The sequence below is a fragment of the Panulirus ornatus genome, chromosome 12 (genome assembly GCF_036320965.1).
Source record: "Panulirus ornatus isolate Po-2019 chromosome 12, ASM3632096v1, whole genome shotgun sequence".
Classification (NCBI taxonomy): Eukaryota; Metazoa; Arthropoda; class Malacostraca; order Decapoda; family Palinuridae; genus Panulirus; species Panulirus ornatus.
The window spans coordinates 30,314,626-30,337,225 of record NC_092235.1 but is presented as its reverse complement, the minus strand read 5'-3'; the positions used below and the strand labels follow the sequence as shown (position 1 = coordinate 30,337,225).

The 22,600-nt window shown below is 40.6% G+C and overlaps 1 protein-coding gene across 1 annotated transcript in view; it reads left to right on the top strand.

Moving 5' to 3' along the window:
• The window catches only part of LOC139751996 (CD109 antigen-like), a 364,823-nt gene that overhangs the window by 293,521 nt on the left and 48,702 nt on the right, over positions 1-22,600 (top strand). The window contains exons 26-27 of the mRNA XM_071667757.1: positions 11,576-11,814; positions 12,168-12,332. Coding sequence (XP_071523858.1) covers positions 11,576-11,814; positions 12,168-12,332 — 404 coding nt within the window. The remainder of the gene's footprint in view (positions 1-11,575; positions 11,815-12,167; positions 12,333-22,600) is intronic.

Genomic DNA, 22,600 nt, shown 5'->3' with positions numbered 1-22,600 from the left:
CCCCTCCTTGTATTTTAACTTTTTAAAAGGGAAACAGAAGAAGGAGTCATGTGGGGAGTGCTCATCCTCCTCGAAGGCTCAGATTGGGGTGTCTAAATGTGTGTGGATGTAACCAAGATGAGAAAAAAGGAGAGATAGGTAGTATGTTTGGGAAAGGAACCTGGATGTTTTGGCTCTGAGTGAAATGAAGCTCAAAGGTAAAGGGGAAGAGTGGTTTGGGAATGTCTTGAGAGTAAAGACAGGGGTTGGTGAGAGGACAAGAGCAAAGGAAGGAGTAGCACTATTCCTGAAGCAGGAGTTGTAGGAGTATGTGTTAGAGTGCAAGAAAGTAAGCTCTAGATTGATATGGGTAAAACTGAAAGTTGATGGAGAGAGATGGGTGATTATTGGTGCATATGCACCTGGGCATGAGAAGAAAGATCATGAAAGGCAAGTGTTTTGGGAGCAGCTGAGTGAGTGTGTTAGCAACTTTGATGCATGAGACCGGGTTATAGTGATGGATGATTTGAATGCAAAGGTGAGTAATTTGGCAGTTGAGGGTATAATCGGGTTACCTGGGGTGTTCATTGTTGTAAATGGAAATGGTGAAGAGCTTGTAGATTTATGTGCTGAAAAAGGACTGGTGATTGGGAATACCTGGTTTAAAGAGAGAGATATACATGAGTATACATATGTAAGTAGTAGAGATGGCCAGAGAGTGTTATTGGATTACATGTTAATTGATAGGCGCATGAAAGAGAGACTTTTGGATATTAATGTGCTGAGAGGTGCAACTGGAGGGATGTCTGATCTTTATCTTGTGGAGGCGAAGGTGAAGATATGTATAGGTTTTCAGAAAAGAAGAGAGAATGTTGGGGTGAAGGGAGTGATGAGAGTAAGTGAGCTATGAAAGGAGACTTGTGTGAGGAAGTACCAGGAGAGACTGACTGCAGAATGGAAAAAGGTGAGAGAAAATGAGGTAAGGGAAATGGGAGAGGAATGAGATGTATTTAGGGAAGTAGTGATGGCTTGCACAAAAGATGCCTGTGGCATGAGAAAGGTGGAAGGTGGGCAGATTTGAAAGGGTAGTGAGTGGTGGGATGAAGAAGTAATATTGTTAGTGCAAATGACTGGGAGATGTATAAAAGAATGAGGCAAGAGGTCAAGAGAAAGGTGCAAGAGATGAAAAAGAGGGCAAATGAGAGTTAGGGTGAGAGAGTATCATTAAATTTTGGGGAGAATAAAAAGATGTTTTGGAAGGAAGTATATAAAGTGCATAAGACAAGAGAACAAATTGGAACACTGGTGCAGGGGGCTAATGGGGAGGTAATAACAATTAGTGGTGATACAAGAAGGAAATGGAGTGAGTATTTTGAAGGTTTGTTCAATGTGTTTGATGATAGAGTGGCAGATATAGGGTGTTTTGATCAAGGTGGTGTGTGAAGTGAGAGGGTCAGGGAGAATGGTTTGGTAAACAGAGAAGAGGTAGTGAAAGCTTTGTGGAAGATGAAAGCTGGTAAGGTGGCGGGTTTGGATGGTATTGCAGTGGAATTTATTAAAAAAGGGGATGACTGTGTTGTTGACTGGTTGGTGAGGATATTCAGTGTATGTATGGTTCATGGTGAAATGCCTGAAGATTGGCGGAACGCATGCATAGTGCCATTGTACAAAGGCAAAGGGGATAAAGATGAGTGTTGAAATTACAGAGGTATAAGTTTGTTGAATATTCCTGGGAAATTATATGGGAGGGTATTGGTTGAGAGGGTAAAGGAATGTACAGAGCATCAGATTAGGGAAGAGCAGTGTGGTGTCAGAAGTGGTAGAGGATGTGTGGATCAGGTGTTTGCTATGAAGAATGTATGTGAGAAATACTTGGAAAAACAGATGGATTTGTATGTAGCATTTATGGATCTGGAGAAGGCATATGATAGAGTTGATAGAGATTCTCTGTAGAAGGTATTAAGAGTATATGGTGTGGGAGGTAAGTTGCTAGAAGCAGTGAAAAGTTTTTATTAAGGATGTAAGGCATGTGTAGGAGTAGGAAGAGAGGAGAGTGATTGGTTCCCAGTGAATGTCGTTTTGCAGCAGGGGTGCGTGATGTCTCCATTGTTGTTTAATTTGTTTATGGATGGGGTTGTTAGGGAGGTGAATGCATGGGTTATTTGGAGAGAGGGGCAAGTATGCAGTCTGTTGTGGATGAGAGGGCTTGGGAAGTGAGTCAGTTGTTGTTCACTGATGATACAGCACTGGTGGCTGATTTGGGTGAGAAACTGCAGAAGTTGGTGACTGAGTTTAGTAAAGTGTGTGAAAGAAGAAAGCTGAGAGCAAATGTGAATAAGAGCAAGGTTATTAGGTACAGTAGGGTTGTGGGACAAGTCAGTTGTGAGGTAAGTTTGAATGGAGAAAAACTGGAGTAAGTGAAGTGTTTTAGATATCTAGGAGTGGACTTAGCAGCATATGGAACTATGGAAATGGAAGCGAGTCACGGGATGGGTGAGGGGCGAAAGGTTCTGGGAGAATTGAAGAATGTGTGGAAGGCGAGAATGTTATCTCGGAGAGCAAAAATGGGTATATTTGAAGGAATAGTGGTTCCAACAATGTTATATGGTTGCGAGGCATAGGCTATAGATAGGATTGTGTGGAGGAGGGTGGATGTGATGGGATTGAGATGTTTGAGGACAATATAAGGTGTGAGGTGGTTTGATCGAGTAAGTAATGAAAGGGTAAGAGAAATGTGTGGTAATAAAAAGGAGTGTGGTTGAGAGAGTAGAAGAGGGTGTATTGAAATGGTTTGGTCACATGGAGAGAATGAGTGAGGAAATATTGACAAAGAGGATAAATGTGTCAGAGGTGGAGGGAACGAGGAGAAATGTGAGACCAAATTGGAGGTGGAAGGATGGATTGAAAAAGATTTTGAGTGATCGGGGCCTGAACATACAGGAGGGTGAAAGGTGTGCAAGGAATAGAGTGAATTGGAATGATATGGTATACTGGGGTTGACGTGCTGTCGGTGAATTGAACCAGGGCATGTGAAGTGTCGGGTAAACCATGGAAAGTTTGTGGGGCCTGGATGTGGAAAGGGAGCTTTGGTTTCGGTGCATTACACATGACGGCTAGAGACTGTGAACGAATGTGGCCTTTGTTGTCTTTTCCTAGCACTACCTTGTGCGCGTGCGGGGGAGGGGGTTGCCATTTCATGTGTGGTGGGGTGGTGACGGGAATGGATAAATGCAGCATATATGAATATGTACATGTGTATATATGTATATGTCTGTGCATGTATATGTATGTATACATTGAAATGTATAGGTATGTATGTGTGCATGTGTAGGCATTTATGTATATACATGTGTATGTGGGTGAGTTGGGCCATTCTTTCGTCTGTTTCCTTGCGCTACCTCGCCTATGTGAGTGTGAACGAATGTGGCCTTTGTTGTCTTTTCCTAGCACTACCTCACATGCGTGCGGGGGGAGGGGGGATGCCATTTCATGTGTGATGGGGTGGCAATGGGAATAGGTGAAGGCGGCATGTATGGATATGTACATGTGTCTATATGTATATGTATGTATACATTGAAATGTATAGGTATGTTTTTGTGTGCATGTCAGCATTTATGTATATATATGTGAATGTTGGTGGGTTGGGCCATTCTTTTGTCTATTTCCTTGTGCTACCTCGCCAACGCAGGAGACAGGGACAAAGTATAATGAATAAAATATGAAATATTTCTGATGCCTGTTCCCAACTGGAACTCCCTCAGTGGCCATGACAATAGAGTCTCCATAACTAGTAAACTTCAGTGCTGCTTCTTAGACTTTAGTGCCTCACCCTTTATAGACCACCAGCAGAGGGCAACTTTAGTGCAGTATTTGTAAAGGTTTCTGCCTAATGTTCCACCTGACTGCTTCTACTTAATACTCCTGTCTAATGTTCCTACTTATTATTACAACTACCTAATGTTTTACCTAATGCTGTTGTCTAAATGTTCCTACCAACTACTTCTAACTATTGCTTCTATATAGAATGAGTTGTGTGAGTTAAGTGTTGTCAAGTGTTATGTATGACAAGAAGAGACTGTATGCTTGTGTAGAGAACACCATTGGTCCACATGTGGGTGAGGCAGAGAGAAAAGACAGCAACCTGTGTCAGAGGAGTGCAACTTGATAACCAGTGAAGTGCTGGTTCGCTATGCAGCTGTCACTACCCCTCCCAATGACCATGCAGATAGTACTGATAATGAACCTCCCTAGTCATTGGCTACCTACCAACAACTAGTACTAGATTCCATGATTATATCTCCTCTGCATGTCTTGTCTCACCTCTGCACTTTTAATACTCATTTACCAATCATACTTAAGCATTATTTGGTCACTTCTTCCAGTTGGTGTATCATATATGATATTCTCAGTATCTTCATTTAGAATGTGTGAAGATAAGGTCTAGCAGTGATTGTGTATTGGTCCCTCTATTCCTTAGTTAGTATAGGAAATTTTCCTGTGTATACTTTAGAAACTTGTGTCTTAATGAATTCCTATCACCATGAGAATCTAAAATCCCTGTCTTTATCTTTCTAATTGAATTCCCTCATTAACAGGACTTTACCATCTCTAAGAAATGTGTGTTTCACTGCTTCATGTACCATCCTGATTAACCCTGTATTGTTATCATTACTTATTTGTCCTGAGTCATTTGCAGTTCTTTCAAGGGTATAGTATTGATACCACTATACACTTCTCCATAGTTATTCTTCCCAATATGTGTTGTCTGAATAGCCCATCTTCACCTATTTCTTGAAATTTTAGGCTACATTTTATTATGTGGGCTAATCCTCTTCTTCCTTTTCCTTGTATTTTCTTCTTTGCTATCATGTACTCCTCTGGGCAGAACTAATGAGATCTTATCTCTTTGGTAAGCTTACTTTCCACAACTCCAACAATTAGATACCAGTTCTGTACCACTAACAAATAATCCATCAACATTTGAATACATTACTTTGAGTCTGACATTACCATTTCCTAACTCTCCTGCCTTCTCTGCAGTGCCAGCTGGGTTACTCCATTCTCTTGCCATGTGTAGCTTCTCCAGTTTGTTGTCTTTAGACTGTACTCTTTTTTCTTCTTTCCCTCCTTTGATTTATCACTTTTGATGAATATTCATCTGAATTCCACCCTGTGTTTAACTTCTTAAATTATTTCTTGGCTGGTTAACTATAGTCAAATGTGACTATACCAGGTTGTTCCTTTATGGCTTAATTATAATTTCCTATCCTTTTCCCTTTCTTTATCACAGAAGTTGCTGGCAGTCCCATAGCCTTCAGCAATCATGTAATGTGTATTTCCTCCATCTTTCCCCTCTCTGCCTTATCTTGTGTGTGATTTTCTTCCAAGCCAAATATATAATCTATGATTAATGTCTGTCATTCTCCTTTACTCATCTTTTCTGAAGAGGGCTTGAAGAAATGGTTTAGATGTATGGAGAGAATGAGTGAGGAGAGGTTTACATTAAGGATGAATGTGTGTGAAGAGAACGGGAAAGGAGAAAGAAGAGATCAAACTAGAGATGGAAAGATGGAGTTAAATTATTTTAAGGGCTTGGGGTCTGAACATGCAGGAAGGCAAAAGGCATCCATAGGATAGAGTGAATTTGAGCAATATGGTATACATGGGGCAACATGCTGTCAATGGACTGAACTAGGGCATGTGAAGCAGTTGGAGGAAACCATTGAAAGGTTTGTGGAGGCCGGGTTGTGGTTAGGGGGCTGTGGTTTTTAACGCATTACCCATGACAGCTAGAGATTGGATGCAAGTGAATGAGGACTTTTCTTTGTTTCTTCCTGGTGTCACCTTGCTAATTCAGGAAACTTCGAACAAGTATGACAAACACATAACTTTCTTGTTATGATCCTGTACATTACTCTTCATGTCCTGTGTCTGTTGATCTGTTACTGTCGTTGTTGACTTGTTGCTGACATAGTTGATCTTCAGCTGACATTGCTCATTTTAAACTTCTCTATCCACTTCTGTCAGTGGTCTTTGTGTGTGTGGTAATGCTTTTCTTTAACTTAACATCTGTAGTACCTTCAGAAAGACCCATCAGACTTTGCTTTTTATAATGATTTCATTTTTCCTCTGGTTTTGTATTCTCTTGACCTGAATTCCATCCAGTAAACTGTATTTCTGTTAATAATTAGAAACTATACATTTAGTATCATTAACTGCAGTCTCATCTTGTGACTCTCCTTGTGATCATTGAAATATTTCCTTTTTAAATGTAACTCATGTAGTGTTTTTCTCTGGTCTTGCACAGAATAATTTCCCTTAACATCCTCTAGCCTCTTTGCTGATCTGGTTATTTATGTATTTATGTATTTCATTAATTTCTTCATGGACATCTTGTACTTTACTGAATATACCTTAGTGATACTGACACTTGCCAGTGAATGATCTCTTTGATAAGGGTTCATTTGCCAGAGCAAGCACCTGTTATTACTGCAAAAGATTTTCCTAACTTTTTGATATTTTTGCCTGCTTTATTTTCTCATCAGTACTGGTTAAGCAGTTCACTGAATAGTGAGTCAGTGGGAAGAAGGGAACACTTGTACTCCTTTCCATATGCTGTGATGGTGCTGTCTTCTCTTTATTATACAGATATTATTTCCACTACTGCTCTCATGAGTTGTCAGTGTGTGCTTCAAGCACTAAGGCTTGGATTTGTGGCATATGATTGGCTGATGCTCCCCGTAGTATCTGTATGGAGAGCAGCCACATAAGAATTGACTATTACAGTATGCCAACTTACCTCAAATAGTGAAGGTGTGGAATCCTCTTCTTTTTTCCCCTTTTTCCTCATAGCTTTTCTGTCCTTAAGGGCCAAGTCTACAAACTTCTGAAGAACTGTTATTAATCTCTTAATTCTTTTTCTCATGCTTTGTTTTTCTCTTCATCCAAGATGCCCATGATTAGAGGAAGTTTAATTTGCCCATGCCATTTTGGTTGCTGTTAAAAAAGAAAAGAAACTTTTAGGATTAGAAAAACAGATTTATTTCTAAATTCAACAAAACTTTCAAAGAAATTTGAGTTTGGATGAAACTTCCCAAAAAAGATGACTTAAAGTTTGTAGGCTGATTTTTCTAAACTTTGATTGAATTTCACAAACTCTTCTTTATGATCCCAAAGTCATATGAAGTACAGTTTTCGTAAGATGTTTCGGATCCATTTTGCTTATAAAAGTAACAGGTAGTAAAAGATCTAGGACATCTCACAACAGCTCCCACTTCAGCTGGTATAAGAAACCTATAGATTTCTGTAGAAAAAAGGATCTTTACAATCCATTCAGCATACAGCTAAAAACTCAAGATGTATTGATTCATTTACAGCAGATTCTCCTGAATAACTTTGTAAAGTCTGAAAAGGTCACTGAACCACCTTTTATGTCTCTCAGTAGAATGTCCTCTGAGCAGCTGTTAAAAAAAGAAAAAGGAGCTAGATGTGAAGATTCCAGAGTCCAAAATTTGATAATTGATCCATCTTTATTAGTATAGTCTTCTTAAGAGAGTTTAAAGAATCTCATGAGGGAACTGGCCCACTGGCAGCTTGATTATTTAACCTATTTTTAGGTTACTAGATTCAATAAACCTTGCAAACTAGGATCTCTCTATGGAAAAAGATCATTTAAGTCCATTCATTCCAAACTAAGGTATGTCATTAATGCCTTCTGCTTGTAAGTGTGAAACAAGAGAAAATTTAAGATATTAAGAGTACATTGGCCTCTGTGGCAGAGACCCACTTGAAGATTCACTCCAAATAACAAAATCTCCTTGAAAGTAGTTGATCCCTGTATCATCTTGGACAACACTTTCTTAAGACCATAGGGCTTCTGCCTAGATGCTGCAAATACTGCATGGAAAAAATGGGTGAGTAAACTAACTTTTTTATTCTCATAAGGTAAGAATATGATCAGCTGTCACCCAAAGGGGAAGAGAATGTCATGAACCTTTTTCATTGAACATGGCACAAGTGTTATGTTTTCTGTCAAAAACTGATCCTGTCAACCTAGCCACATAAAGAGGAACAGCCAAGCAACTATCTCTCCTTTCTTGTTGATATGCCAACACCTCCAAGCATCTTTCCTTACTTCTGCTTCTGTATGAGCAAATGGAGCATGGCAGCATGATCAACTCATCATTGGGTTCACAGGGACTGCCCAGTCCATTGGTTAGGCCACCATTTCCAAGCTTTGGAAAGGTTTGGTGGAAGAACTCTTTATATCTCTCTTTCTTTCCCCCCCAAAAAAAAATCATTTACCCATAATGCCATTCTGTTTGCTTTGTAACTTCAATGAATTATTGTTCCTCCTTGCAGTTTTTATGCCCTACTACTACATGTGCATGGGAATGATGGATAACAAAGGGCCTATTGGCTTTGTTTTGATCCATAGTGGATGAGATAAGGATAGAATAGTAAGAATGATCTCTCCCCAAACTCCACTTCCAGTGGAATAACAGATGGTAGGAAAAAGAATTTAAGAAATACCAAGCATTTATGAAGTAAGCCTGCATCGAAGTTAATAGGATAGAATGAAAGTAAAATTTCTTTGAGGGAATTTTGCTAAACTGTCCCAACCTCTACTGCACAGCCTTGTAAGTTTTATTGTTGTTGAAGGGAATGAATTCTCAAGAATATACCTCATTTTGGGATGTAGAGCTCTGTTAAATCCCCACAGAGGAAGCACACTTTCAGATGCTCATTGGTCTTTATCTCCAAAAGAGAAATCAAATATGAGGTACAAGGATTTTCATTGTATGCATGGATCATGCTGAGGTATCTTAGTATTGGTGAAATGCATGTTTAGTGCCACTGTTTAAAAACAAGAGGGATAAAGGTGAGTGTTCAAATTACAGAGGTATAAGTTCGTTGAGTGTACCTAATAAGTGTATGGGAAGATATTGGTTGAGAAGGTGAAGGCATGTACAGAGCTGCTGACAGGGGTTGAGCAGTGTGCTTTCAGAGGTGGTAGAGGATGTGTGGATCAGGTGTTTGCTTTTAAGAATGTGTGTGAGAAATACTTAGAGTAATAGATGGATTTGTATGTAGCATTTATGGATCTGAAGAAAGTTTTTTTGATAGGGTTGATATAGATGCTGAATGGAAGGTCTCAAGAATATATAGTGTGGGAGGAAAGCTGCTAGAGACAGTGAGAAGCTTTTATAAAGGGTGTAAGGCATGTGTATAAAGAGGGAAAGAGGAGAGTGAATGGTTCCAAGTGAAGGTTGGTCTGCAGCAGGGGTGTGTAATGCTCCATGGTTGTTTGATTTGTTTATGAATGGGGTGGTGAGGGAAGTAAATGCAAGAGTCCTAGAGATAGGTGAGAGTTATGCAGTATATGGAAAATGAGAGGGCCTGGGAAGTGAGTCAGTTCTTGTTCGTTGATGATACAGCATTGGTGACAGATTCAAGTGAGAAACTGTAGAAGTTGGTGACAGGGTTTGGAAGAGTGTGGGAAAGGAGAAAACTGAAAGTAGATGTGAATAAAAGTAACCTTATTAGGTTTAGTAGGGTTAAGGGACAGGTTAGCTGGGAGTGTGAGCTTGGAAAAGACTTGAAATGAAAAGTGTTTCAGAGTTTGGAAAAAATTAAAGTGAAAAGAGTTTTAGATATCTGGGGGTGGACACTGCAGCAAATGGAATAATGGAAAAAAAAGTGAGTCATAGGATGGGTGAGGGCAAAGGTTCTAGGAGTGCTGAACCATGTGTGGAAAGAGAGACTGTTATCTGGGAGGACAAAAATGGGTAAGTTTGAAATTTTAGTAGTCCCAACAATATTATATGGATATGAGGCATGGACTATAGATAAGGCTGTGTGGGGGTGAGTAGATGTGTTGGAAATGTTTGAGGACAGTATGTGGTGTAGGGTTGTTTGATTAAGTAAGTAATGAAAGGGTAAGAGAGTGGTGTGGTAATAGAATGAGTGTGGTTGAGAGATATGAAGAGAGTGTGCTGAAATGGTTTGTACATATGGAGAGAATGAGTGGGGACAAGTTGACTAAGAGGATTTATGTGTCAGAAGTGGAGGGAACAAGGAGAATGGGGAGACCAAATTGGGATGGAAAGATGGAGTGAAAAAGATTTTGAGTGATCAGGGCATGAACATGCAGGAGGGTGAAAGGTATGTGCAGGATAGAGTGTATTAGAATTATGTGGTATACAGAGGTCAACTTGTTGTTTGTGAACCAGGGCATGTGAAGTGTCTGAGGTGAACCATGGAAAGGTCTGTGGGACTTGGTTCTGGATAGGGAGCTTTGGTTTCAGTGGATTACACATGACAGCTAGAATATGGATGTGAGAGGATGTGGCCTTTTCTTTCTGTTCCATGCACTACCTTGCCAATGTGGGAAACAGAGTTCAGGTTTGAAAAAATATGAGAATTAAGTCTGGAGAGTTTTGTATGAAAAAAGTCTCCATCACAGCATATAATTGAAAGGTTTATAACAGTATAATAGTTTATGATTGCAAGTAGTTGAAATGGATCATTTGAGATTGGATGTTGATTTCAAAGTAGCTAAAGTGGGGAATAGGGAAATTGAGCTAGAGTAGGTAGACTTAAGTGATTGGTTGAACACATGGAAAGAGTACGTACAAGAATGTATGTAAAGTGGAAGTGGATGTTGAAGAAGGCCAAAACATAGTGGAAGATTAGAGTGAGGGAGTAAGGGAAATGATGAATTGGAAGACTGTTGAGGTTCCCTTAGATTGGATTGTGTGAAAAAGGTCTTATGCGAACCCCTCTGCTGTACTTATTGGAGTGCTAGTCATGTATGATATGGCTGTAAATAGGTGGAAAGATTTTTGAAAGAGTTCAAATTTTAAGTGACTTTACAAACTTAATGGGAACATTACCATAGCAATGAATATATGTAACTAGAGGTATTAGTTGAAGTACTTTTATAGATCACTGTTAACCCTTAGGAAACAGATAACCTAATATGAGGGCCTATTAAAAGGGAGTGGTTGTTCTCATATGGGGCAAGTTCCTGAAATTGTTGCTTCTTCCTTGATTGCAATAGTTACAGCCTTTGATACTTATAGTAGCATCCCAGACATTTTTCTTGATGCTATAGCTTAAATGTTTTCTGTATATGGGGAAGTACAGGTGGAGATTTCAAGGATGCCTGCATGAGATCTCCTTCCTGATGTTACTGAGTAATTATGTTGTATCGCTTTTGCTAGACAATATATTTTTTTATGTAAAATCACTAGTGATAATTTTTGTTTGTCAAAAGCACTTATAAAAATACCACATAACTTTCTAGTAATGCCTGAAATTACCCATGGAGTTCCTCAAATGCCTGGCAGCCATGCAGCTTATGTCAAAGAGCACACAGCACTCATAAAGAGTGACATAACAATTTGAGTTGTATATTATTTTGATAGAAAAATTACACTGTTGTTTAACAGACTTGGGTTTTTTCTTATATTTTGAACTTTTCACCCTGTTATGTGCAAATATTAAATGTATTTGCCTTAATGAAGAGTTAATGTCAAATTTTTGTGTGCAGGGAGTCATAGATTGTGCAAGTTATGGTATAGCAATTTTGCAGATGGACTTATTTACTGGTCTCGAAAACAAGTCAAGACAAACACTCGGGTTTATGAGAACAACCAAAGGAACTTGTTGCAACCTAAATATGAAGGGGAATGGGATTCACATGCTGTTGAGGCTTCATCGTATGCTCTGCTTGTCTATCTCATCCGAGATGGTGTCAACATCATTCAGGAACGTATTGTAGAGTGGCTCAATGCAATGAGAATGCATGATGGAGGTTTCATATCAACAGTAGTAAGTGTTACCATGCTTTCAGTATTTTATTATTGTGTATAAGTACATTTACATTTTTCTGCACAGTGAGTTATATAGCAGGAAAATTAACAAAACAATCATAATTGACCATGTCTAGGTTATGGACAGATCAAATGACAATTTTAAGTAGTGATGTGCAAGTGAGGTGTGCTGAAGCTCCTAGCTATGATAGGATGTAAAAGAAATAGATAGATTAGTAATGAGAGATACTTTTTTAAGAAAAAAATGTTGGAATGAAATAGTTGTGTAATTTCTCAGGTAGAAATAATTAAACATAAACCTAATAGTTGCTAATGCATACTATAATTGTATCCTAAACTGCTGCATTACAGGACACACTTGTGGCAATGCAAGCCCTGACAGAGTATTCATACCGTGCACGTTTACGGGATATTACGGATATGCGCATTGCAGTAGAGGCCACAGGAGAAGAAGGACGAGCTACTCATAACGTTGCCATTTCCAACACCAGTGTGTCCAAGATGAATTTCATTCCTGTAAGTTTACTGAATTTTTTCATGGGCAGAAATATGATTTCCAATTAACGTATTTCTTCCTGAGTGCTGAAAGATTAGCTACCCTGCCTGATTACTGAAAGTGTGTATAGATAATCAGCTTGTGGTTCAGACAATTACTTATTTGTAATTACCTGTTTGTACTCTACAGGAGGAAGTTTTTCAGTAATGGGTACCCACCTCTTGAATACTCTCTACTATCATACAACCTCTTAAATTCATATGTGCTGTCTGCATTAACCTTATCCACAGTCATTCTGTTCCATTCATCTACTGCCCATATACTGTGAAAGTTTTTATTGATTATTTTTTTTCTTTAGCTGAGATGGCATGCACAGCTGAGGCCCTAATCAAGACCATTGATTAACACTTTGGGGGGTGTTACTATTTCCTGTATGGTGGGGTAGCGACAGGAATGGATAGAGGCAAGCAAGTATGAGTATATACTTGTGTATATATGTATATGTCTTTGTATGTATATGTTGATATGTATATGCATGTATATTTGCATGTATGGATGTTTGTGTATATACATCTGTATAAGAGTGGATGGGCCATTCTTCATCTGTTTCTTGGCACTACCTCACTGAAGTGGGAAACAGCAATTAAGTGAGGGAGTTTGATCGAGTAAGTTATGAAAGGGTAAGAGAGATTTGTGGTAATAAATAGAGTGTGGTTGAGAGAGCAGAAGAGGGTGTATTGAAATGGTTTGGTCACATGGAGAGAATGTGTGAGGAAAGAGTGACAAAGAGGGTATTTGTGTCAGAGGTGGAGGGAATGAGGAGAAATGGGAGACCAAATTGAATGTGGAAGGATGGAGTGAAAAAGATTTTAAGCGATCGGGGCCTGAACATACAGGAGGGTGAAAGGCGTGCAAGGAATAGAGTGAATTGGAACGATGTGGTATACTGGGGTTGACGTGCTGTCAGTTCATTGAACTAGGGCATGTGAAGCATCAGGGGTAAACCATGGAAAGTTTTGTGGGTCCTGGATGTGGAAAGGGAGCTGTGGTTTCAGTGCATTACACATGACAGCTAGAGTCTGAGTGTGGACGAATGTAGCCTTTGTTGTCCTTTCTTAGTGCTACTTTGTGTGCGTGTGGAGGGAGGGGGTTGTCATTTTCATATGTGGCGGGGTGGCAGCAGGAATGGATGAAGGCAGCATGTATGAATATTTGCATGTGTATATGTATATGTTTGTGTGTGTGTATGTATGTATACATTGAAATGTATAGGTATGTATATGTGCGTGTGTGGGCGTTTATGTATATACATGTGGGTGGGATGGGCCATTCTTTCATCTGTTTCCTTGAGCTACCTTGCTAATGCGGGAGACAGCAACAAAGTATAATAATGATAATAATATATATCCATATATCCCTGGGGATAGGGGAGGAAGAATACTTCCCCTGCATTCCCTGCATGTTGTAGAAGGTGACTGAAGGGGATAGGAGCTGAGGGCTAGAAACCCTCCCCTCCTTGTATTTTAACTTTCTAAAAGGGGAAACAGAAGGAGTCATGCAGGAAGTGCTCATCCTCCTCGAAGGTTCAGATTGGGGTGTCTAAATGTGTGTGGATGTAACCAAGATGAGAAAAAAGGAGAGATAGGTAATATGTTTGAGGAAAGGAATCTGGATGTTTTGGCTCTGAGTGAAACGAAGCTCAAGGGTAAAGGGGAAGAGTGGTTTGGGAATGTCTTTGGAGTAAAGTCAGGGGTTTGTGAGAGGACAAGAGCAAAGGAAGAAGTAGCACTATTTCTGAAGCAGGAGTTGTGGGAGTATGTGCTAGATTGTAAGAAAGTAAACTCTAGACTGATATGGGTAAAACTAAAAGTGGATGGAGAGAGATGGGTGATTATTGGTGCCTGTGGACCAGGTCATGAGAAGAAAGATTGTGAAAGGCAGGTGTTTTGGGAGCAGCTGAGTGAGTGTGTCAGCAGCTTTGATGCATGAGACTAGGTTATAGTGATGGGTGATTTGAATGCAAAGGTAAGTAATGTGGCAGTTGAGGGTATAATTTGTGTACATGGGGTGTTCAGTGTTGTAAGTGGAAATGGTGAAGAGCTTGCAGTTTTGTGTGCTGAAAAAGGACTGGTGATAGGGAATATCTGGTTTAAAAAGAGAGATTTTTTTTTTTTCTGCTTTGTCGCTGTCTCCCATGTTTGCGAGGTAGCGCAAGGAAACAGACGAAAGAAATGGCCCAACCCACCCCCATACACATGTATATACGTACGTCCACACACGCAAATATACATACCTACACAGCTTTCCATGGTTTACCCCAGATGCTTCACATGCCCTGATTCAATCCACTGACAGCATGTCAACCCCGGTATACCACATCAATCCAATTCACTCTATTCCTTGCCCTCCTTTCACCCTCCTGCATGTTAAGGCCCCGATCACACAAAATCTTTTTCACTCCATCTTTCCACCTCCAATTTGGTCTCCCACTTCTCCTCGTTCCCTCCACCTCCGACACATATATCCTCTTGGTCAATCTTTCCTCACTCATTCTATCCATGTGCCCAAACCATTTCAAAACACCCTCTTCTGCTCTCTCAACCATACTCTTTTTATTTCCACACATCTCTCTTACCCTTACGTTACTTACTCGATCAAACCACCTCACACCACACATTGTCCTCAAACATCTCATTTCCAGCACATCCATCCTCCTGCGCACAACTCTATCCATAGCCCACGCCTCGCAACCATACAACATTGTTGGAACCACTATTCCTTCAAACATACCCATTTTTGCTTTCCGAGATAATGTTCTCGACTTCCACACATTCTTCAAGGCTCCCAGAATTTTCGCCCCCTCCCCCACCCTATGATCCACTTCCGCTTCCATGGTTCCATCCGCTGCCAGATCCACTCCCAGATATCTAAAACACTTTACTTCCTCCAGTTTTTCTCCATTCAAACTCACCTCCCAATTGACTTGACCCTCAACCCTACTGTACCTAATAACCTTGCTCTTATTCACATTTACTCTTAACTTTCTTCTTTCACACACTTTACCAAACTCAGTCACCAGCTTCTGCAGTTTCTCACATGAATCAGCAACCAGCGCTGTATCATCAGCGAACAACAACTGACTCACTTCCCAAGCTCTCTCATCCCCAACAGACTTCATACTTGCCCCTCTTTCCAAAACTCTTGCATTCACCTCCCTAACAACCCCATCCATAAACAAATTGAACAACCATGGAGACATCACACACCCCTGCCGCAAACCTACATTCACTGAGAACCAATCACTTTCCTCTCTTCCTACACGTACACATGCCTTACATCCTCGATAAAAACTTTTCACTGCTTCTAACAACTTGCCTTCCACACCATATATTCTTAATACCTTCCACAGAGCATCTCTATCAACTCTATCATATGCCTTCTCCAGATCCATAAATGCTTCATACAAATCCATTTGCTTTTCTAAGTATTTCTCACATACATTCTTCAAAGCAAACACCTGATCCACACATCCTCTACCACTTTTGAAACCACACTGCTCTTCCCCAATCTGATGCTCTGTACATGCCTTCACCCTCTCAATCAATACCCTCCCATATAATTTGCCAGGAATACTCAACAGACTTATACCTCTGTAATTTGAGCACTCACTCTTATCCCCTTTGCCTTTGTACAATGGCACTATGCACGCATTCCGCCAATCCTCAGGCACCTCACCATGAGTCATACATACATTAAATAACCTTACCAACCAGTCAACAATACAGTCACCCCCTTTTTTAATAAATTCCACTGCAATACCATCCAAACCCGCTGCCTTGCCAGCTTTCATCTTCCGCAAAGCTTTTACTACCTCTTCTCTGTTTACCAAATCATTTTCCCTAACCCTCTCACTTTGCACACCACCTCGACCAAAACACCCTATATCTGCCACTCTATCATCAAACACATTCAACAAACCTTCAAAATACTCACTCCATCTCCTTCTCACATCACCACTACTTGTTATCACCTCCCCATTTGCGCCCTTCACTGAAGTTCCCATTTGCTCCCTTGTCTTACGCACTTTATTTACCTCCTTCCAGAACATCTTTTTATTCTCCCTAAAATTTAATGATCCTCTCTCACCCCAACTCTCATTTGCCCTTTTTTTCACCTCTTGCACCTTTCTCTTGACCTCCTGTCTCTTTCTTTTATACGTCTCCCACTCAATTGCATTTTTTCCCTGCAAAAATCGTCCAAATGCCTCTCTCTTCTCTTTCACTAATACTCTTACTTCTTCATCCCACCACTCACTACCCTCTCTAATCAACCCACCTCCCACTCTTCTCATGAAGAGGGTGGTGAGAGTAAGTGAGCTTGGGAAGGAGACTTGTGTGAGGAAGTACCAGGAGAGACTGAGTGCAGAATGGAAAAAGGTGAGAACAATGGAAGTAAGGGGAGTGGGGGAGGAATGGGATGTATTTAGGGAATCAGTGATGGATTGCGCAAAAGATATATATATATATATATATATATATATATATATATATATATATATATATATATATATATTATATATATATATATATATATATATATATATATATATATATATATATATATATATATATATATATATATTTATCCCCTGTCCCCAGGGATAATATATATATATATATATATATATATATATATATATATATATATATATATATATATATATATATATATATATATTTTTTTTTTTTTTTTTTTTTATACTTTGTCGCTGTCTCCCGCGTTTGCGAGGTAGCGCAAGGAAACAGACGAAAGAAATGGCCCAACCCCCCCCATACACATGTACATACACACGTCCACACACACAAATATACATACCTACACAGCTTTCCATGGTTTACCCCAGACGCTTCACATGCCTTGATTCAATCCACTGACAGCACGTCAACCCCTGTATACCACATCGCTCCAATTCACTCTATTCCTTGCCCTCCTTTCACCCTCCTGCATGTTCAGGCCCCGATCACACAAAATCTTTTTCACTCCATCTTTCCACCTCCAATTTGGTCTCCCTCTTCTCCTCGTTCCCTCCACCTCCGACACATATATCCTCTTGGTCAATCTTTCCTCACTCATTCTCTCCATGTGCCCAAACCATTTTAAAACACCCTCTTCTGCTCTCTCAACCACGCTCTTTTTATTTCCACACATCTCTCTTACCCTTACGTTACTTACTCGATCAAACCACCTCACACCACACATTGTCCTCAAACATCTCATTTCCAGCACATCCATCCTCCTGCGCACAACTCTATCCATAGCCCACGCCTCGCAACCATACAACATTGTTGGAACCACTATTCCTTCAAACATACCCATTTTTGCTTTCCGGGATAATGTTCTCGACTTCCACACATTTTTCAAGGCTCCCAAAATTTTCGCCCCCTCCCCCACCCTATGATCTACTTCCGCTTCCATGGTTCCATCCGCTGACAGATCCACTCCCAGATATCTAAAACACTTCACTTCCTCCAGTTTTTCTCCATTCAAACTCACCTCCCAATTGACTTGAACCTCACCCCTACTGTACCTAATAACCTTGCTCTTATTCACATTTACTCTTAACTTTCTTCTTCCACACACTTTACCAAACTCAGTCACCAGCTTCTGCAGTTTCTCATATGAATCAGCCACCAGCGCTGTATCATCAGCGAACAACAACTGACTCACTTCCCAAGCTCTCTCATCCCCAACAGACTTCATACTTGCCCCTCTTTCCAGGACTCTTGCATTTACCTCCCTAACAACCCCATCCATAAACAAATTAAACAACCATGGAGACATCACACACCCCTGTCGCAAACCTACATTCACTGAGAACCAATCACTTTCCTCTCTTCCTACACGTACACATGCCTTACATCCTCGATAAAAACTTTTCACTGCTTCTAACAACTTGCCTCCCACACAATATATTCTTAATACCTTCCACAGAGCATCTCTATCAACTCTATCATATGCCTTCTCCAGATCCATAAATGCTACATACAAATCCATTTGCTTTTCTAAGTATTTCTCACATACATTCTTCAAAGCAAACACCTGATCCACACATCCTCTACCACTTCTGAAACCGCACTGCTCTTCCCCAATCTGATGCTCTGTACATGCCTTCACCCTCTCAATCAATACCCTCCCATATAATTTACCAGGAATACTCAACAAACTTATACCTCTGTAATTTGAGCACTCACTCTTATCCCCTTTGCCTTTGTACAATGGCACTATGCACGCATTCCGCCAATCCTCAGGCACCTCACCATGAGTCATACATACATTGAATAACCTTACCAACCAGTCAACAATACAGTCACCCCCTTTTTTAATAAATTCCACTGCAATACCATCCAAACCTGCTGCCTTGCCGGCTTTCATCTTCCGCAAAGCTTTTACTACCTCTTCTCTGTTTACCAAATCATTTTCCCTAACCCTCTCACTTTGCACACCACCTCGACCCAAACACCCTATATCTGCCACTCTGTCATCAGACACATTCAACAAACCTTCAAAATACTCACTCCATCTCCTTCTCACATCACCACTACTTGTTATCACCTCCCCATTTACGCCCTTCACTGAAGTTCCCATTTGCTCCCTTGTCTTACGCACCCTATTTACCTCCTTCCAGAACATCTTTTTATTCTCCCTAAAATTTACTGATAGTCTCTCACCCCAACTCTCATTTGCCCTTTTTTTCACCTCTTGCAACTTTCTCTTGACCTCCTGTCTCTTTCTTTTATACTTCTCTCACTCAATTGCATTTTTTCCCTGCAAAAATCATCCAAATGCCTCTCTCTTCTCTTTCACTAATACTCTTACTTCTTCATCCCACCACTCACTACCCTTTCTAAACAGCCCACCTCCCACTCTTCTCATGCCACAAGCATCTTTTGCGCAATCCATCACTGATTCCCTAAATACATCCCATTCCTCCCCCACTCCCCTTACTTCCATTGTTCTCACCTTTTTCCATTCTGTACACAGTCTCTCCTGGTACTTCTCACACAGGTCTCCTTCCCAAGCTCACTTACTCTCACCACCTTCTTCACCCCAACATTCACTCCTCTTTTCTGAAAACCCATACTAATCTTCACCTTAGCCTCCACAAGATAATGATCAGACATCCCTCCAGTTGCACCTCTCAGCACATTAACATCCAAAAGTCTCTCTTTCGGTCGCCTGTCAATTAACACGTAATCCAGTAACGCTCTCTGGCCATCTCTCCTACTTACATAAGTATACTTATGTATATCTCGCTTTTTAAACCAGGTATTCCCAATCATCAGTCCTTTTTCAGCACATAAATCTACAAGCTCTTCACCATTTCCATTTACAACACTGAACACCCCATGCATACCAATTATTCCCTCAACTGCCACATTACTCACCTTTGCATTCAAATCACCCATCACTATAACCCGGTCTCGTGCATCAAAACCGCTAACACACTCATTCAGCTGCTCCCAAAACACTTGCCTCTCATGATCTTTCTTCTCATGCCCACATATATATATATATATATATATATATATATATATATATATATATATATATATATATATATTTTTTATACTTTGTCGCTGTCTCCCGCGTTTGCGAGGTAGCGCAAGGAAACAGACGAAAGAAATGGCCCAACCCCCCCCATACACATGTATATACATACGTCCACACACGCAAATATACATACCTGCACAGCTTTCCATGGTTTACCCCAGACGCTTCACATGCCTTGATTCAATCCACTGACAGCACGTCAACCCCGGTATACCACATCGCTCCAATTCACTCTATTCCTTGCCCTCCTTTCACCCTCCTGCATGTTCAGGCCCCGATCACACAAAATCTTTTTCACTCCATCTTTCCACCTCCAATTTGGTCTCCCTCTTCTCCTTGCTCCCTCCACCTCCGACACATATATCCTCATGGTCAATCTTTCCTCACTCATCCTCTCCATGTGCCCAAACCACTTCAAAACACCCTCTTCTGCTCTCTCAACCACGCTCTTTTTATTTCCACGCATCTCTCTTATCCTTACGTTACTCACTCGATCAAACCACCTCACACCACACATTGTCCTCAAACATCTCATTTCCAGCACATCCATCCTCCTGCGCACAACTCTATCCATAGCCCACGCCTCGCAACCATACAACATTGTTGGAACCACTATTCCTTCAAACATACCCATTTTTGCTTTCCGAGATAATGTTCTCGACTTCAACACATTCTTCAAGGCTCCCAGAATTTTCGCCCCCTCCCCCACCCTATGATCCACTTCCGCTTCCATGGTTCCATCCGCTGCCAGATCCACTCCCAGATATCTAAAACACTTCACTTCCTCCAGTTTTTCTCCATTCAAACTCACCTCCCAATTGACTTGACCCTCAACCCTACTGTACCTAATAACCTTGCTCTTATTCACATTTACTCTTAACTTTCTTCTTCCACACACTTTACCAAACTCAGTCACCAGCTTCTGCAGTTTCTCACATGAATCAGCCACCAGCGCTGTATCATCAGCGAACAACAACTGACTCACTTCCCAAGCTCTCTCATTCCCAACAGACTTCATACTTGCCCCTCTTTCCAAAACTCTTGCATTTACCTCCCTAACAACCCCATCCATAAACAAATTAAACAACCATGGAGACATCACACACCCCTGCCGCAAACCTACATTCACTGAGAACCAATCACTTTCCTCTCTTCCTACACGTACACATGCCTTACATCCTCGATAAAAACTTTTCACTGCTTCTAACAACTTTCCTCCCACACCATATATTCTTAATACCTTCCACAGAGCATCTCTATCAACTCTATCATATGCCTTCTCCAGATCCATAAATGCTACATACAAATCCATTTGCTTTTCTAAGTATTTCTCACATACATTCTTCAAAGCAAACACCTGATCCACACATCCTCTACCACTTCTGAAACCACACTGCTCTTCCCCAATCTGATGCTTTGTACATGCCTTCACCCTCTCAATCAATACCCTCCCATATAATTTACCAGGAATACTCAACAAACTTATACCTCTGTAATTTGAGCACTCACTCTTATCCCCTTTGCCTTTGTACAATGGCACTATGCACGCATTCCGCCAATCCTCAGGCACCTCACCATGAGTCATACATACATTAAATAACCTTACCAACCAGTCAACAATACAGTCACCCCCTTTTTTAATAAATTCCACTGCAGTACCATCCAAACCTGCTGCCTTGCCGGCTTTCATCTTCCGCAAAGCTTTTAGTACCTCTTCTCTGTTTACCAAATCATTTTCCCTAACCCTCTCACTTTGCACACCACCTCGACCAAAACACCCTATATCTGCCACTCTATCATCAAACACATTCAACAAACCTTCAAAATACTCACTCCATCTCCTTCTCACATCACCACTACTTGTTATCACCTCCCCATTTGCGCCCTTCACTGAAGTTCCCATTCGCTCCCTTGTCTTAAGCACTTTATTTACCTCCTTCCAGAACATCTTTTTATTTTCCCTAAAATTTAATGATACTCTCTCACACTATATATATAGTATGTTTGAGGAAAGGAACCTGGATGTTTTGGCTCTGAGTGAAATGAAGCTCAAGGGTAAAGGGGAAGAGTGGTTTGGGAATGTCTTGGGAGTAAAGTCAGGGGTTAGTGAGAGGACAAGAGCAAGGGAAGGAGTAGCAGTACTCCTGAAACAGGAGTTGTGGAAGTATGTGATAGAATTTAAGAAAGTAAATTCTCGATTAATATGGGTAAAACTGAAAGTTGATGGAGAGAGATGGGTGATTATTGGTGCATATGCACCTGGGCATGAGAAGAAAGATCATGAGAGGCAAGTGTTTTGGGAGCAGCTGAATGAGTGTGTTAGTGGTTTTGATGCACAAGACCGGGTTATAGTGTTGGGTGATTTGAATGCAAAGGTGAGTAATGTGGCAGTTAAGGGAATAATTGGTATACATGGGGTGTTCAATGTTGTAAATGGAAATGGTGAAGAGCTTGTAGATTTATGTGCTGAAAAAGGACTGATGATTGGGAATACCTGGTTTAAAAAGCGAGATATACATAAGTATACTTATGTAAGTAGGAGAGATGGCCAGAGAGCGTTATTGGATTACGTGATAATTGACAGGCGTGCGAAAGAGAGACTTTTGGATGTTAATGTGCTGAGAGGTGCAACTGGAGGGATGTCTGATCATTATCTTGTGGAGGCTAAGGTGAAGAT